The sequence below is a fragment of the Danio rerio genome, chromosome 4, assembly GCF_052040795.2.
Source record: "Danio rerio strain M-AB ecotype USA chromosome 4, GRCz13ab, whole genome shotgun sequence".
Lineage (NCBI taxonomy): Eukaryota > Metazoa > Chordata > Actinopteri > Cypriniformes > Danionidae > Danio > Danio rerio.
Window position 1 is genome coordinate 18,307,083 of NC_141024.2, and position 19,232 is coordinate 18,326,314.

Consider the following 19,232-nt stretch of genomic DNA (forward strand, 5'->3'; position numbering starts at 1 on the left):
ACACTGCTACCACACAACTTCAAATGCCTTATAAAAAGTGACTTTCACATAATAGATCTCCTTTAGGGAGTGCTACCAAATGAATAACACAAAAGGCCTGTGAAAGTGTTGTAGTAAATAAGATCAAAATGTATACCACAGGGCTATTGAATGCTTGTTTCTGACTGGCTAATGAAAGTTCTTAGGTGTGTGATTATTTTCAGATAAACGTATAGCTAAAGTAGTCCTGGCTGGTCTCAAATGCATTACAGTTCCATTTCACTACACTGAATGATTTGAGTTATTTTAACCTACTATCATTAAAAAACAAAACAAAACAGATGAGATGTGTAAGACTTTGATGAGATGTGTAAGAAACTAGTACTACACACTGGAGCTGGAGGACAAAACTGTGAGAAATGCCTAGAAATAAAACATCTGAACAGTGTCTTTAGGTATAGTAATCATAGTATAAGCAGAAGAAGTAACTACCAGTCCACTGAATCGCTTGAATATAATGCACTTTCTAATAATTCATCAGCCCATTGTCAACTATTACTTGTATGTAAGACCCAATTTGCACCCACTGTATATTTAGCATTAGTCACCTAAGATCGGATTGTCATAAAACATCTTAATACCAGGTGTGCACAAGGCCTTTTATAATAAAAATGAGGAAAATACTTGGCCTTAATAGCACGTACCATTTTACTTTGGCTCCTTCCTCAGACACCTCACACTCCAGTTCAATTCTCTCATTGACTGTGGTTTTGACAGGCTCCAGCTCTTTCACTATGTTCACAGGCAGTTCTGCAGGAACACCAAGGGAGATTGTGTATTCTTAAACATAAAGGTTACAAAAAGATGGATGAAATCATGTAGGTCGGTCGGTTGACGGTACCTTTGACGAACAGTTCAGTGGTGCACTTCTCCTCTCCTGCGGTGACTGAGTATGCCGCATCATCACTCATCTGACAGTTGTTAATAACCATTATCCGCTGAGTGCCTTTGTGCTCAAAGATAAACCTGCACAAGTCAGTTCATCAGTTACTGAAAGTCAAGATTCCAGAGGCTGTGTTTACTTTACTACCTTTATTTTACTGTATTAAGGCACAAAAATGTCTATTATATTATATTATATTATATTATATTATATTATATTATATTATATTATATTATATTATATTATATTATATTACTCTTTAAATAATCTAAGTTTATTATTATTATTATTATTATTATATTTGTATTTTTTTGCTTGGTCTGCTTTAGTTTGTTATTGGTTTTTTTGTGTTTTTTAATTGACACATTTGTTTTCAGGATTCATTTATTCTATTTTATAATTTATTTGTTATTAATTATTGTTTTCTTATTTATTTGTGTATTTATTTATTCTTTTTTGTGTCATTTTTTGTCATTCATTTTATTTATCATTGTCTGTCTGTCTGTCTAATTTGTTGTGCTTTTATTTTTTTTGTTTGTTGTCTGTCAAATTAGTAGTCTGCATTTATTTCATTTATTTTATTATTTATTTATACAGGGACAATGTACAACATGACATGTTGTGCCAGAGTTAGCTATAAAGCTAATTTACATCTGTTTTAGAAAGCAACATAGCACTGTTTCTGCTACACTAAAGGTTTTAGATGATTTCTTAAGGGCAATCAATTGTAAGAACTACTGCTCTGCCATTTTTATACATTTTTTAAAGGCATTTGACATGACTGATCATACACTTTTAATGAAATATTTGACACAAATTGGCATGTCAAACCAAGCTACCACTTGGTTTGCTAACTACTTGTCGAACGTGTGTTCATATAGCCGGTTTTACTTCTCTAGAGGTGCCCAAAGGAGTGCTTTAGGGATCAATATTAGGACCTATTTTATTCTCTATTTACATTATAACTTGTTTGTCAGCAATTTAAATGCCTTTCATAATTTGTATGCTGATGATTTATTACTGCTCTCTTTCACTCGTCCAGGCCATGCAATTGTACGGTCTGATTTTAATATTCAGTCTCGTCTTCAGGCTTTAAAACTTAAAATTTAGGTTTTTAAATGTAGATCAATCTAAATGTATTATTTTCACAAATCCATCCATTCCATTACAGAACCTAACATTATTTACTACTGCCCAAGGTGAACAAATAAAATTAATTTCCAGTTTTGATAATTTCCTTGATTTCCTTTATGGAGGTACACTCACTGGATGACTCTGGAATAAAGCTCTTCTTGGTCTGGCGCCTCTTACCTATGCTTTCTTCTTTAAAGGTCAAACTATGCCCTATGTTCAAGTTACATTTACATTTGACTGTTCCTCGAATTCAGACAGAAATAGGGATGCGAGCCTTTAGTCATCTTGGAATGTTCTTCAGTCTGAACTGAAAATGCACTTTTAGACATTGTATTGTATTTTTGTTGAACTTACTGGCAGCACTGATGCCAGCAATTTACTGCAACAGCACCTTTACAGTACATTACCTGTAAATGTGTTTTACAGCAGCAGGGCCCTACCACATTTCATTTTACAGTAAAATAGCCTAACTGCAACTTATTTTTATGGTAAAATGCCTTTTACAACATATAAATTTTTACAATAGTTTTTACTGTCATGTATTTACATTTTACACTAGCAGTGCAAAACCTTTATTTTTAGTATTTGCTATTGAATTTAATAACTTCCAAACAAGTGATATATTTTTTCATGACCTGTCTTATTTTTGTCTTCAACTACAGTAGCAGTTCTTTAGTAAAAGACCACAAATTCCTAATGTGCAGTAAGTTACTGTTAAAGTTTTGAAGTTATCCACAAGTCAGTGCATATTACTGTAGTGAACTGTAAAGAATATATGTGGTATTTTACTGGGTGTTTTTGCAGTAAATAACTGTAAAATTGTGGCAAAGTCTAACGGTATGTCTGAATTTATCCTGATTTAATTATTTTGTCCTATACTCTACACTAAACAACAAGAATCCATTTCTCAGTGCTCAGTTATTCTTTTTTTTTAGACCTCTTGGCCTCCATCTTATTGTTTTTTTTTACCTAGTTAAATAAAGAACAGATTTTTTTCTATCAATCAATCTATATATATCGTTCTATCATTCTGCCAATCAATCCATCCATCGTTCTATCATTCTGCCAATCAATCCATCCATCCATCCATCCATCCATCCATCCATCTACCCATCCATCCATTTGTTGTTACATTACTCTACCCATCCATCCATTCATTGTTCCATCATTCTGCCCATCCATCCATCCATCCATCCATCCATCCATCCATCCATCCATCCATCCATCCATCCATCCATTGTTTCATTATTCTGTTCATTCATCCATCCTTTATTTGTTTTATCATTTAGCCCTTACATTTCTTCAGTCCATCCATCCATCTTTTAATCATTATATCATCCTGCCCATTTATTCATCCTTCCATCATTCTATCATCCTGCCAATCCATTTATCCTTCCATCTTTTTTGATTATTTTATGATTACATCCATTCATTACATCCATTGACCTGTCCATTTTTTTATCATCCTGCCCATCCAGTCATCCATCAATCTTTTGATCATTTTATATCCATCCGCCCATTATTTAATCATTCTATAATTCTGCCCATACATCCATCGTTTAATCATTATATCATCCTGTAGATCCATCCAACCTTTAATATTATTCTGGCCATCTATTCATCAATCCATCAATTTTTTAATTGTACTATAATTCTGCCATCCATTAATCAGCCCATTTGTCCATCCATCCATTCGTTTTTTAATTGTTCTATCCATTTATCTGTACATCCATCCATTTGTCTATCTATACATGTTTTATTTGTTTTATCATTCTGGGCATCCATCCATGCACCTTTTAATTGTACTATCCATTTATCCATTCATCCATTCATCCATTCATCCATCCATCTTTTAATTGTACTGTCATTCTGCCATCCATCCATCCATCCATCCATCCATATTTTAATTGTTCTATCATTCTGGCATCCATTCATCTATCCATCTATCTTTTAATTGTACTATCATTCTGCCATTCGTCTGTCTATCCGTCCATCCATCCATCCATCCATCCATCCATCCATCCATCCATCCATCCATCCATCCATCCATCCATCCAAACCCCATTTAGTTTTATTTTTATAATTAATTTATTTATGGTCTTCTAATTTCTTTCTTTTGTTGTAATTTTGAATATCTCTTCTCTTCTTCGCTGTTATTTTTGCATTGTCTTCTTTTGGAGTTTTTTTTTTAATTATTATTATTTGTCAGAGAAAACACAGATGAAATAACTTGCCATAAGTTGTATGCATGTTGATATTCATTGCAAAAGCACTACGGCTTGTGTGATTGCTGAATTGTTTACAGTTGCGTCATCTTTATTGTAATTCAACAAATGCATACAACATGGCAGTAAAAAACACCACAGAATATCCACACAGCAGAAATGAGCTCACTCCTTTTGTTCAGATAAACAAGACAGTCGTGAAGACTTACTTCCTGTTACTGTATGGAGAACAGAGGAGCAGGAGCAGCCGATGGAGGAGGTGGAGGTTATGGCAGATTCACCATTGCATAACAGAGAGAAAGGACACATAGACATCATGCCTAAATCAAACAGCGCTGAAAGAGCTATTAGTGTAATAGTTATAAAAGAGAGAAGAAGAAATAAAGAGAATTTCCTCCAGAAAGCAGGGAATCCTGGGATAGATATCACTGAAGATAAGCAATCAGAAAACGGCACTGACCACCCAAATGGCTTTAATTTAATTGCTCTGGCAAGTGAAATAAGCTGCCTTAATTTACTAATAATATATTCTTTAAAATTTTTAATACACTAAGCAACAGAGAGACTATGATATATAAATTTTACTGACATTCATGCATTCCTTGTCAAATTTGTAAGACGATTAGCATTTTTAAAATATAACAATTAAAAACAAAGAAACACTAATCAGTTTAATAGCTGTGTATCATTATAATTTATGATGTATTATTTTGTGTAATTTTTTTATGCAAATCACAAATATACCAACTATAAAAATGTATACATATAGATTATATGATTATAACCCTCTATGGCATGAATTTTTGTTTAAGGAGAAAAAAAAATTTTCACCCTAATTTTTGGGTGCTTGGGGATGCCTTATGATAAATCAATGATGAAGTGTGCTCCCCCTAGCCCCCCAACCAGATTTTGGTTTGTTGCCTCGGGGCAACAACGTGCTATTAGGGTACTAAAATGCCAATGTTTTTTTTTTTTTTTTTTTGTGCAGATGAAGTCCAAATTATTACCCCCCCCTGATTTATTAGCCCCCCTGTTTATACGTTTGTTTAACGGAGAGAAGATTTTTTTTCAACATATTTCTAAACATAATAGTTTTAATAACTCATTTCTAATAACTGATTTATTTTATCTTTGCCATGATGACAGTAAATAATATTTTACTAGATATTTTTCAAGACACTGTTATTGAGCTAAAAGGGCAATTTTAAGGCCTAACTAGGCTAATTAGGGTAACTAGGCAGGTTAGGGTCATTAGACAAATCATTGTAAAATGATGGTTTGTTCTGTAGACTATCTAAAAAATACATGCTTAAGAGGGCTAATAATAGTGACCTTAAAATGGCTTTTTAAATGTTAAAAACTGCATTTATTCCAGCCGAAATAAAACAAAAGGTTTTCTCCAGAAGAAAAAAATATTATTGGAAATACTGTAAAAATTTCCTTGCTCTGTCAAACATCGTTTTTAAATGAAAAAAAAAAATCTAAGGGGGGGGGCTAATAATTCTGACTTCAACTGTATTTTATTTTATGTGAAATGAGGAACAAACAAACCATGAATACGTTTTTTTTTAAGTTTAAATTTTACATAAACTATATAAATAAGTAATATTTCATCAAACACCAGCCAAAAATGGTGTATTTTGTGTGGGGTACCGAATACTCATTTGAATACTTATTTACCAATCTTTATTATTCACTGTGGAACCTGGATGTGAAGCAAAGGGTGCCACTTTTTTATCACTTGGCTTTAGGTCAAGGGAGCCCAAACTCAGTTCTGGTGGGCTTCTATCCTGCAGAGTATAGCTCTATCCCCAATTAGACACACCTGAATCAGCTACTCAAGCTATAATAGCATATTAGAAACATATTGGCAGGTTAGCAACTAAACTTTGGAACTAAATTCTGCATGGCACCAGTTTGGGCACCCTTCTTAGATGAGCCTTTGCATCCTGGGACACTGTATCTCCCTTTCAATACCATGCCATAGAGGGTTAATGTAATTAACTATTTAAATTTCTAATAAAAAAATTCTAATAAAATTTAAATAAATATCTTTAATTTTACAATATATTTTTTACTATGTTTCTAATGGAAAAAATGCAAGTATTTATGATGTCTAATCAATTATATGTCATAAATATGATTATTTTTAAATGAAAATAAAATTATTGTATTCTTAATGCTCTTTTTATTAAAAGTAATAAATGAATACAATTTGTACAGTACTTTTTTATTTAGTGTAAATTTGATGCAAAAATATAAATGAAACTGAGAAAAATCTCTCTGTACATTATTAGCATGAAACATAAAAGCTAAATGTATGCATGTGATTTCCAAACTTTAGGCAGCTTTTGCAACTCTATTAAAGTCCTGTGAGGATGGTGGTGCCTTTTTCCTCCACAGTTTCCTGTTGTTAATTACTCATTGTGCACTACATTGAAAACTTCAAATGTAGCTCAAGAGCCTCACATTGGCCTTCAATCACATAACATCCTTTAAACATTTCAGGAAGTCACCATAAGGCACAGATTAATGTTTGAAGAACATTGTGTGTTTGCCGGATATGAAATGCTGATGGTTCACTGGTGTGTGCGTGACTGCATGTGTGCGTTTGCTGCAAACAGAGTCATTTCTGCATCCCCTGTGACCAGCAAGCCAAGAAACACAGTACATGAAGCGTTTTTAGGCAGGTTGGAGCGTGTTTTTGAATGCAGTTTGTAAAAAAAAAAAAGTGCATGTAAGAGTAGAAGGTGACATACTTTGGAGTAGGACGGATCTCTTGTCCATTCTTGTACCATTTTAACTCCACAGTCGGGTCAGCGAGGTCCACAATTAACCGGATCTTTCCGCCTTTGTCAACCTGATATGCAGGTTCCAATCTCTTGGCAAACGCTACAGTGGAAAATTCATTCAGATAATTAATGATTGTATCCCTATTATGCTTACAGTGCATGTACACTAAATAAAGGTACACAAGTGGTCACTGTCACATTTGTGCTTAAAGTCTGCACTAAATCCAAATTTACAATGTTTATTTTGCTAGCGCACATTTTAAAGGTGAATATTTCAGTTGTGCAAGTTAATCATTTGAAAAAAAAAAACTGTTGTTTTGGTCATTTCTAATCAAATTCTGCCTATTTGCTTTTACTGTGCAAAGGCAATCTTTTTCTGATTATGCCATTTTGGCAGATTGAATGAAATATGCTTAGTCACACCCCTCCAGCTGTTAGTTTGCCAAAAGTGAAAGATGAGTGAAAAATAAACCCCGCCCCCTACTCAATATTCCATTTCAGCTGGTAATGTCATCAAACTGAAATAAAATGATGCAGCTACTTCTATTTCAAGCTGAATTAAAAGGCAACAAATTTGTAATTTAAAGCTACATTTAAGTGTATTAAGGTCCATCTGTCTATCCCTTCTCAATTTACATTTAAAAAACATGTTGACATACTTTGTTCCTTTCAAATTATTTAATAAACTGAACTTATCTGGTCTTGAAATGGTAATAGTTAATGTCATAAACCCCAAAGAAAGCATGCTTTAAAATAGCATGACCGGTGTTTAAATGAAAGAATTTGCATGTCATAAGAAAACTGCTGGGTTGTTTCAAGTACAATTTGGGTCAAACACGGCCAACATTTTTATTTATTTATTTCACATTAAATTCTTTAACACTTCAGTTTGTCCATATGGCCTGCATTTGTCCTGTAGAAAAATCCCAGCGATTTACAAATGTATATTTTCATATTCATATTTTACCGCATATCATCATGCAAAATAGTTTGAAAAACACACCTTCACTCTTCTTCTCTTCCTTTTTGGTTTTCTTCAGTCTTTTGAGCAGGCCTCTAAGATCAGTGATGCCGTATGTAAATGCGATCTTCTCATACTCATCAGGACGGGCGTTTTTCAAAATCTCCCAGACGTCCACCTCAGGAGTTTCCTCTTGCTTGACTTCCCTGACATTAGAGATGGTATGGGGTCAAAAGTCATGGCTAGGAGTCAGTCCACATGTGTTGAGGAACCAGATCTCTGTTTTAATATCTTTAGTTCCTCAAGACATGTCAAACAAAGAGATGGGCTTGGAAAAAAAACCTGCTGAATGGTAACCTGTTATTGGGAGAGATGTTTTACACAGTGATCGGGGGGAAATGGGATTGTGTTCTTTATGATTGGGGCAAGAATTTAGTAAGGAGCTACTTTTCGATTTCTCTATGATTGTAAAGGATATGGTCAGTGAACGGGGGAGAGCATTGGGTTGTCATGTGGTTAACACATGATTAAGTTTAAGATGTACAAAACAAAGGATGTAGGATGTACAAACCAAATCAATTGCTAAAAGATAAGTGTGACATTTGTTTAATTGTATTATGAAGTAATTTATATTATAGGACAATTTGTAATTAGGGCTGTTGATGAAAATAATTTCTAAAAACAATTTAGTGAAGTTCATAAAATGGATTGTAACTGTATTAACATAGACTTGGACTAAATTAAACTGTAAACAGGCAAAAAAATAAAATAAAATGAAAAATATGAATTAAAAGAAGCAAACAGAATTCTAAGAAAAAAAATTCTAAATTGTGGGGAGAAATGTAAAATTGCAAGACAAACTATCAAAATCTTGAGGGAAAGGTCAAAATTGTGAGGTAAAAATTCAAAAGATTCAAGATAAAAAGTCAGAAATGTGAGATACAAAGCACAAAACAAAACAAAAAAAATATAAACAAAAGTAAGAATTGTTAGATTTAAACTCATAATTTTAAAAGAAAAATTGTAAATTGTGTAGTGTAATCTCATAAATCTAAGAAAAGTTGTCAAAAACTATGAGGTGTAAACATGGGATTCTGAGTGTTTAAAAAGCCTGAATTGTGAGGTAAAAAACGCACAAAAACATCAACTCAGAATTTGATTCTTGTCAATTGTTTTTTCTCAGAAATTGTGAGGTATAAAGCCAGAATTATAAAAACAAAGTAAGAATTGTGTGGTATAAGCTCAATATTGGGAAAAAAAGTGAAATATAAACTTTTATAAATTCTATTACTAGAAGCATTTTATTCTTAAACTCAACTCTATGAACTTATTTCAGAGTAAAACGTCAGGATTGTGAGTGGAAAATTGAATTTCAAGAGGAAAAAACATAAAAAATGTCAGGTTAAAAAACACTAAACAAAAATTATAAACAAAAGTTATAATCGAAATATATAATATATATTTATAACTAAAATAAAAAAGCCAAAATTAAGAGATGCAAAGTCAGAATCCAAGGGACAAAAGCCAAAATTGTGAGTTAAAAAGTGAAAATTCAAAAGAAAAAAGCCAAAATTGTGAGATATATATATAGTCAAAATGTAAAAAAAAACAAAAAAACAATAGCAAAGTTGTGAGGTAAAAAGTCAGAATTGGGATGTCTAAAGCCAGAATTTTATGAAAAAAAATTGAACAGAATTCAACATTGAAAAAACGACTAAATTGAAAGATTGCTTTTCCCTTTATAATTCCATGGTAAAAAGCAAGGTTCCACAATAAATTGATTGATCAATCATTCACTCAATAACCACCATACAGTATAATGTAATCAATTAGTATATTTCTATTTCTAACAACAATCAAAATAATGAGTTTTACATTGTTCAACAGCCTTAATTACAATGCTTAACTCATTAATAGTAATCTATTGTGCTATAAATAAACCTGTACCCATCTCTTTGCAGCGATCCCATGTAATGAACAATCCGGCAATGGAGTAGTTTTGTTTTGTATTAGTGTTAGTAGTCAGTGCTTATTAGGGGTGAATATCGTTGTTACACATGTTCACAGTCATTAAACATGATCAGGGTGTTAAATAAGTCAACATCAGCTTTGTCATTTAATCTTTTTCTTTCACAGACATTTCCCTGAATGTCCGGAGATAACATTAATATTTTCATCTTTTCAAGTCTGTAGTTTCTCAGGCAAGTATTAAGAACACCGGAGGCTTGCGGTTGCAGTTGTGTCTTGTTTCTCCAGTATAAATCAAGACTACTACATTAAACAAAAGTAGCGATAACACTATTTCACAGCTTCATGTAGAAGCGCTCCGCCAACCTCTCGGAAATGAGTGGAAAACGTGTCCTTTTCATCCGATTCTGACTTTGAAAGGGTCGTTTTCATCATTTCTGAGCGTCGTCGAGCCTTTTATGAATGCTGTCTTTAAATGAAGTGTTACCAGACTACAGTAGGCCAACACTCTTGCTTATACAGTTCCTGTTCAGGTCATGCTTGAGAAGCTAAAGGATTATAGTACTTACCGGTGATAAGGTCTAATCGTTTAATAACCTACGATACTAACCTGCCATGTCTGAATGTGTGGGGGAAAACAGAAAAAAAGACAAGCCAAGATAATTTTCTAACTTTTATCCCATTATGCAGGATTTTAACGTCTGCTTTTTTTAAAATACAAAAGAACAAAGCAAAACTTCACACAAAAAATGGGGGACAAGTTTGTGTAAATCAGTGTTTCTCAACCACATTCTTGAACGACCACCAGCTCTGAACATTTTCCATGTCTCCTTAACCAAACACACCTGATTCAGGTAATCAGCTCATTAGCAGAGACTGAAAGAACTGTAATAGCTGTGACAGACAAAGGAGACATCCAAAACATGCAGTACTGGTGGTCCTCCAGGAACATGGTTGAGAAACACTTGAAATTGTATGTTATTTTCTTTATGTTGGCATTTTTGCATTCATGATCTAATTTATATAGGTTTTATTTTTTCATTTCCATTAGAACTGAATTGTTTTCTACATTTAAAAAAAGATTACTGCTGCTTGTTCAAACTACTTCTTTGGCCAATTTATTTGTTTTATGTCCAGTCCACTTAAATTAGAAAACCATTAGGTTATCTTAAGTGTTTTGTGTTGGTGGAAATGAGGGAATTGTGTTGGTCCAACTACCTGTTTCGGAGATTTGTAGTTTCCAGCATGTTTTGCATAGGATTGAATTAAGAGAGGGACTGTTGACAATAAAAGTAATCTTAGGTGTTTAAAGGTAATAGAAAGACTTGTTAAGAGTTTAATCTTCACTTTAGTTTGAAGATTTAAAGATTTACATATAATGTTTTTGAGATTACCGCCTTGCAGAAGCACCCATGCTTTTGGTGTTGTTAGCTAAATTAGCAAAAATGCAGTTTGTTGCTTTGCTCAGTGGGCAATAACTGTCCTAATGAGTTCTGAGATCAGTCAACTGTATAACTCATGAAATATGCTTAAAAATGTCTCTTTTAGTTTGTTTAATAAAACTAAGAGACCTTAAAATGTATACGACGTGTAATAGTCATACATGATATTATCAGACTTTTGAATTTAAGTTAAATAAAAATACAGATGTATTTACACTTTTATTTGATAAAATCATGTTGGACCAACTCAATTGCATCTAATTGTGTAAACATTTTTCTTTGTTGCTGCTGCTGCTAAACAAATTTATTGAATGAAAATCCTGCCCTTGAGTTCATTTAATTAGTTATTTTTTTGAGCGTAGAAAGAAATTGATGATCATGCATTTTGCCATGATTCACCCACTAAAATGTCATTTAGTGAAACAATAGTTTATACTAATAATTTAACAGACTCATGTTATTATGCATTATACAGTGCAGCCAATTAAATGTTGGATTTAATCACTGCCGTTCAAATCACTATAGGTCAAAAAGTCCACTTTATGAGGTATTTATATAGTAATCTGCCAAATTCATACATGCATGTAATAATTTATGTAAATGAATTTAATTGTCTTAAAGACATACTAGGGTATATGCAGATAGACTTAAAAATTGTCAGCAATGCTGTTATAAAATTGGCGTGTTTAAGGCTGCTTTTTTTATGGTTTTCACTTTGATTGATGTACAATATAAAGTGGGTTTCAGAATGCATTAAATTAAATTTTTTTCCACACTTTGTCTTAAAAATATGAACATTTCGTTTACCCCAATGATTTCAGTGGAGTTTCTGCACAAGTCTGCTGGCCCTGTCGGCACGTGCATGTAAATGGCTTTTCATATCGTTTTACGCTTGAACAGCTAAATAAATGCTGAAGTCTATTTAACTGATTGTACCATATAAAATTGAAAATAAAGTCACATTAACCATTCACCAGAGGTTTATCGCACTAGCTGTGCATATACCCTATTCAGCCACAAATAAAAGTTTACTCGCAAGCTACTCACCCTCAAACAATTCTTAAACTTTGAGAGTTTTCTTTTTTCATTGAACATAAAAGAAGATATTTTGAAGAATGTCAGAAACCGGTAAACACTGACATCCATGGTAGGAAAAGCAACTTATATGGAAGTCAGTTGATACCGCTTTTTAGCATTCTTTAAAATATCCTCTTTTAGAAGAAACTCAAACAGGTTTATGATGAAGAGTGAGTAAATGATGACACAATTTTTAATTTTGGATGAACTTTTCTTAAATGAATTTTTATTTCACTAATTGAAGGAGTTTCTTCAGCATATTTCTAATGTTTTTTTAATAGTAATAAAAATAATAATAATAATAACAATAATAATGCCACATAAATGTTGTTTTTTAATTAGCATGACGCCTAAATGCTTTGAAGATAAAGTAATTGCCCTTTCATAATAAATTACAAGAAGTCATTTGTTTTAAGAGCCTAAAAGTACCTTTAACAAGAGTATCAAAAAAGGCAAGAAGAAAAGAACGCCCCATATTGAGGCTTATGGGAAAAAAAGAACAAAAAGAAAAAAAAATAAAGTATTGGCCCCTTTTGGGAACCAGACTGGATTTCTCACCTATGTTTGAGAAGCCCACTAAAGTCAAGCTCGCCTGCATCGTCCTGGCCTTCACTGCTGTTGTTCACAAGAGATTAATGGAAATTGAGTCAGAAAAAGTCACAAACATCAGAATCAAACAATGCTAAAAGAACAACGCAAGGGCCTGCAATCTCTCCATCCACACGAATGCAGGATTGAGGTGTACACAAGAACCTTTCGCTTTGCAGCCGAGTGCATTGGGCGAATTGATTTGTGCACAAACTACCAAGAATAGCTCTAATGTTTTCATGACTGATTCTCCCAATGCTATTTTGGGTGAACAGTATGAGCTTGGATAGTTTGCGTTGCTTTCTGACACATTGTTGGGAAGGAAGTTCCAGTGCAAGCGTTGGCCTTTGAAAAGTTCAACACGTTTGTTTGGTTTGGTTTGGTTTGGTCGACCGGTTGATTTGGTGGTAAATATCTTTGATAAAAAGGTTAACTGAGAACTTGCTGGTCATCCAGCCCTTCATCAAACCATGTTGTCTATGCATGGGTTTGTTGAGGATTGCTGGAACCGAAGTCCTGTTTTAAATCATTAAACATTCATAGAGATCTGAAATGCAAAATTTAGGGGCCATTTACATACTGCGCCTACAACCGTGTGAAAAACTCAAGGCATGTCACTTGACCAATTTTCCACATGCTTTTCAAGCTCCTTTGCCATCTTTTGTTGCTAAGCAATCATCAGCTGTGCTCTCTGAGGGTCCACTATTGACAAACCCTTGCTGTAGAGCTCTGATACATGTTTCATTTATGAAGAAAATTAAAAGCGCTGCTTTTTGGGGGGCTCTGCATATGTCTGAGATAGTTAGTCTACCATTATTACTGAAATGTGTACAATTCATAAAGAATGTGAAGCTGACTGGTTGGCTCTTGTCACGTGAGGCGTTGTGTGCTTGCATGTTTTCAACACTAGACTGCAGGTGCACTTGGAAAAAGTGAGGTTATCTATTCAGCGCATCTCCACTATAAATAATGAACTTGCACACGCAATATGTGAACAGCCCCTTAGGTTGAAAATGTTTATTATGTTTAAAGATAAAATTCAGATTTAAATATAAAAACTGCTTAATATCCAGAATTTACTTATAATATTTATATATTTTATTAGGAATACTAAGCAACACTGCTTTTTTTTTTTTTTTTTTGAGATTTCTTAAAATAATAATGAACAAAAGAAATGGGAGATGATAATCCCCCTTTACCTTCTTTTGAAAGCTGAGCGGATGTCAATGCTCTGAGAAACCTCTGGAACTTCTGGAAAAGCAATACAGAAATTGATGACATATAAAATAATACTAAAATGTTAAAAAGTTCTGTTTGAAATGTAAACAACTGTTTGAAAAAGAAGTCTTTACTTTCACTTTTGCTCAATTTCCAAAAAAGAGAAAGTAATAAATGACCCGCATTTTACATAACATTGCCTTGTTTGGACAGAAAACAAACCTTTGACCTCCAGGTCAAAAGAGCAGCTATCAAATTTGTCTTTGTAGGTGACCTCACATCTGTAATTCCCTGCATAGTTCTCCTTTGCCTTAATGATGTGCATCTCAAAAGTGTGAATCTACAGCAGAGAAAAAAACAAAGCCAAATATTGCTAGGAGAATCGTAGGAATGCTTCTTTATAATACATAGATCGAGTGGGATCACCTTGGACAGGCGTTCGAAAGACTCCTTAAGCTGCAGATGTTTCCCAGTTTTGCTTGCAAGATCCATCCACTTGCCCTTGAACCACTTTACGGTTGGTTTACGAAGCAAGTCTTTGGCTTCCACCTTAGCAATAAATGTGATGTCTCCACCTTTCATACAGCAGATATTTCGAGAACTTCAAAATGTGCACAAGATATTGTGGTTATACTTCATTTTGATTGTTGACTGTAAGTAATTTTGCAACATGTCCACTACACTCATTGGCCACCTTATTAGGTTTTAATGGTACTCAAGTTTTTCTCCAGAACTACATTAATTATTTGTTGCATATATCAAACAGGTATGCTGGAAATGTTCCTCAGAGAGTTTGGTTCATATTTACATGAGAGTATTACACAGTTATATACACAGTTGACATGTAGGTTCAAAGTTACTTAGGGCCAAGAAAACGTGTAAAGAAAACATCAAAATATTTTCAGTGCTGCATTTACTGACCTACAGTGATGGAGCCGCTCTGTGGCTTTTCAATCAACAGAGTGGAAAGGGGTGGGTTTTCAGTCTGTTTGTCGATTTCCTCAGGAGGTTGTCCGTCCCCAAGAGACCACACTGACCAATTAGAAAGAACACACTCATCACACTCATACATTCTTCAAAACTTTAGAATAACTTTCATTTTCATGAGCATATTTTATCATATTACTAAATAGATCATTAGAATATATTCATATAAATGCCCATAATTATTTATACTCATGTTATGAAAGTTATTATAAAGTCTTTTAAATCCATAAATCCACTCATACATTCTTCAAAACTTTAGAATAACTTTCATTTTCATGAGCATATTTTATTATATTACTAAGTAGATCATTAAAATATATTCATATTAATGTCCATCATATAATGAAAGTTATTATGAAGTCTTTTAAATCCATGAATCCACTCATACATTTGCCTGAACTGAAACACACACACACATAATTACTCAACAAACACACAATGGCACATGGTCATCAAACACTGCTGCCACAAAGCAACATGGAAAGCATAAAGACACTGAACAATGACCTTTAAGAGGGAAAAGAGAGAATCGGTTAACATATTTTAAATGCAAACTGTTTAAAAAAAATCACTTTTACTGGAAATATTCCGATTGCTCAGTGAGATTTCACATGTTTTTAGTCAGCGATAAATGATTTAGTTTAAATATTAACATAAACTGTGCCGTTCATTTTCCCATGGAGTTTTAGAGAAGCACATGATCTCCAAAAGCTCTCCGGTTTGTTTTTCTGAAAGGTTTTGGGATTATTACTTCGCTTTTGCCAAATGTGCTGGTTCCATTTGGCTGTCCATTATGGGAAAATTGCGGCACTGAAAGCATCTTGTGGTGACATATTCCAGTTTCTGTTTGCTATTAAAGCCTCTACTGTGTTTATAGAATTACCTGAGTCTTTCCTTCCCCTTGTTGACTCAGGGTCGCTATCATCTGAACAGAGACAGAGAGAAATTTACAGCATATTATAAGAAATAGTACTGTAAAGTCCATTGCGGCACACTGTAACACACAATGGCACACAATTCCACATATAAAACATGAACCGAAAGCAGGAACAGATTGTTAATGTCATGCTCTTTAGGGAATTCGGGCATCGTCTTTACTGGAAACATTATGCTTGATATTCCATTTCAGTTAGATTTATATTTTTGTATGGTACTATTTTTATAGTTTCTCATTTTCAAAGAAACTGTCATTATTTTAACTAAATTTTTTTATTTATTGAGTAAAAAAACAACACTTTTTGATGCATATTCTGATTGCTCAATGAGATCTCGCAAAAGAGAACTTTCACAGACTTATTTCGAGAGGAGCATGTAATATTATTGATTGTGGCTGGTCTCTCCTATCTCATCTGTAATCATCAGTAAGGCAATCAAATCATTCCAAACTCACTATAAATAGTCCGACTAGCATTACTCGCTCATCTTCATTTTTTGAAGAATCGTTCTATTTACCCCATCTCCACCTTTCCTCCGTTACCAAGGGGAGCTCTCGAGAATTACCTGATCTCATACCCCTTTACATGCCCATTGACCAGGCTGGAGCCCTGGGCTCAATTATGTCCAAGCTCAGGGTTCTCTCCCAGAACAGCATGTCAAACCTGCTAATATTATCAAGCAATATCTCAGTATGAACTCTTGAGATCACTTTTTAAAAAGCCATACATAAGCTATAGATTGTATCTTTACATATACATCCACTGTTTCTATAATTTCTAGTTTTCAAATGGAGCCTTTTCACATGTCTGTGTTTTTTAGTAGCTGAAGTCGTCATAACAATAAAAAGTAACTATTTTTTTGTGAGTAGAAAAAACACTTTAAGGGAAATATTTCTTGTTCTATGAGATTTGACATAAATTAAAAGGAATCTGCCATAAATTAACCATACCTTTTATCTTTACATATAGAACAATTTTCTTTATATTTTTAACATAATATTTAAACAAATTTATGACAATTTTTTATTTATTTATTTACAAGCAAAAGAGAATTGACATATTAAGTAAAGTTCTTCGAAACATTAGTCACTTTACTTGCATTTACCTCCATGTGTACAGTGCTCAGCATTATTGAGTACACCCCATTTTGAAAATGAATATTTGTATCCATTTCTCAGTGAATATAGGCAATGCATTTTGGTGTATTTAAACAAAACAGATTTATTAAACAGATATATTTATTAAAATAATATTTTACCACTGAAGTTATTTAGAAATTGAAATTGAAAGATGCTACAATTAAATTCAAGCAAAATATTGCAAAAAAAAAAATTACAACATACAAAATTTCTACTTCATTTTTCATTTTTTTCACTTTGCTTCTCTTGATTTTTCCTCTTTTTAAAATTTGTATTTAATATTTTTCTATAAGATATACATTTGGATGTACTAGTTTTTGGACTATTATCGTAAGTTATTTGGTTAGATAAGCTTCAGAAGATTTAGCTTCAGTACTGACTAATCTAATGTATATGCACAAATATACAAATAGCTTCCTATTAAAAATATAAATTTAAAAGATAGATTTGTAAGGGGTGTAATAATATATGCTGAGCACTGTATATATACAATCACTTTTGTAAATTCAGTTTAACACCAGAAGGGCACATTACACAAACATTTCAATATGAAATTTTGCAATATCATAACATTACATTTTGTGATGACAATAAAACTTAGAATTCTCAGAGGAATATCAATTTGGAAGATACTGCACTGGATGTAAATGGTAAATGAAAGGGACAGCTCTCTAATCTACTGTAAATAACCTCATTAATCCTAAACGTGTTTGCTCAATTGAATGGATTCACTAATGATCTAAAAATAAACATCTCTGAATAGAGAGTAACGGGGGCATTAATTAGTAAAAGACTCTTACTAGGAAGGTCAATAGAAAGTTTCTTGGGTGTGCTGCCATCTTCTGTGAAAGAAAACAAAATATATTATTCATTATCAGGATCGGTTTTGCCAGGTTGTTTATCGGCCTCAAGCATTTCATGTATTAAAATGAGGTGTGATAAAATATTGAATACTTCGACAAGTTGAACTTGATTTTTTAAATTCCTTTATTTATCTTTTTGACATTTAAGACATGCAGTATTGTATTAAAACAGTTTGTTTGTACAAGCATAATTGTGTGTATTTATACAGTGTAAAAAAATCTATTCAGTAAGTTTTTGTATTTTGTGATTCACAGGTTTTTCCATTTATTTGTGGTTATAAATTGCAATATAGGATCTCTTCTCTGTTGACTTTTGATGTTGAAAAATACATTTTTTTTTAAATAAAATTTACATTTTAGTAGTTTGAAACAATATTTTGTATAAAAAAATTAGGTACAGAAAAACACTGTTAACAATCTTTGTATTTGACACAGTATTTAACCATAATACAAACTGTATCTTACTGTTGGACAGTTTTGCAGTATGCTACTGTATTTTAAAGTTGCATTGTGAAACTTACTGTATATTTTACAGTAAAGATAAACACTACTGTAAGTACATACAGTATAGAACAATATAAATGACATTGTAAATACAGTATTTTTGCTGTAATTGATTTACAGTAAGTTACTGTAGATTCTACAGGAATGTTTTAAGTGTACGTGTGTAAAATAACATAAAAGGTAAAGTCTTACCAGTGTTTTGTAGTGTAAATTACAAAAACCAGACAAAATTTTACTTCCAATTTAAAAATGTCAATAAAAGTAACTTTTTTTAAACATGTCAACATCAAACGGTTTTAGAGAAAAGATCAAGGTCCCATAATGCAATTCAAAAGCGTAAATAAATAGGGAAAAGCACATTAATCACAAAATATGGAAAACTAATCATTTACAGTACATGTATTTTTACGTAGTACAATATACACATCAGATGTCTTCTGCATCTCTTCCTTTATATAGATATGATTGTATATTATA

General features: G+C 32.8%; 1 protein-coding gene across 51 annotated transcripts in view; it reads right to left on the bottom strand.

The window, feature by feature from the left end:
- The window catches only part of mybpc1 (myosin binding protein C1), a 66,517-nt gene that overhangs the window by 25,963 nt on the left and 21,322 nt on the right, over positions 1-19,232 (bottom strand). For 31 of the 51 annotated variants that reach the window (XM_087246620.1, XM_087246627.1, XM_087246612.1 and 28 more), the window contains 11 exons: positions 18,189-18,230; positions 16,198-16,239; positions 15,249-15,359; positions 14,754-14,902; positions 14,550-14,667; positions 14,309-14,360; positions 13,080-13,136; positions 8,077-8,240; positions 7,041-7,173; positions 881-1,005; positions 684-789 (listed from right to left, as the gene is read on the bottom strand). In XM_087246620.1, coding sequence (XP_087102746.1) covers positions 684-789; positions 881-1,005; positions 7,041-7,173; positions 8,077-8,240; positions 13,080-13,136; positions 14,309-14,360; positions 14,550-14,667; positions 14,754-14,902; positions 15,249-15,359; positions 16,198-16,239; positions 18,189-18,230 — 1,099 coding nt within the window. 51 annotated transcript variants of the gene reach the window in all.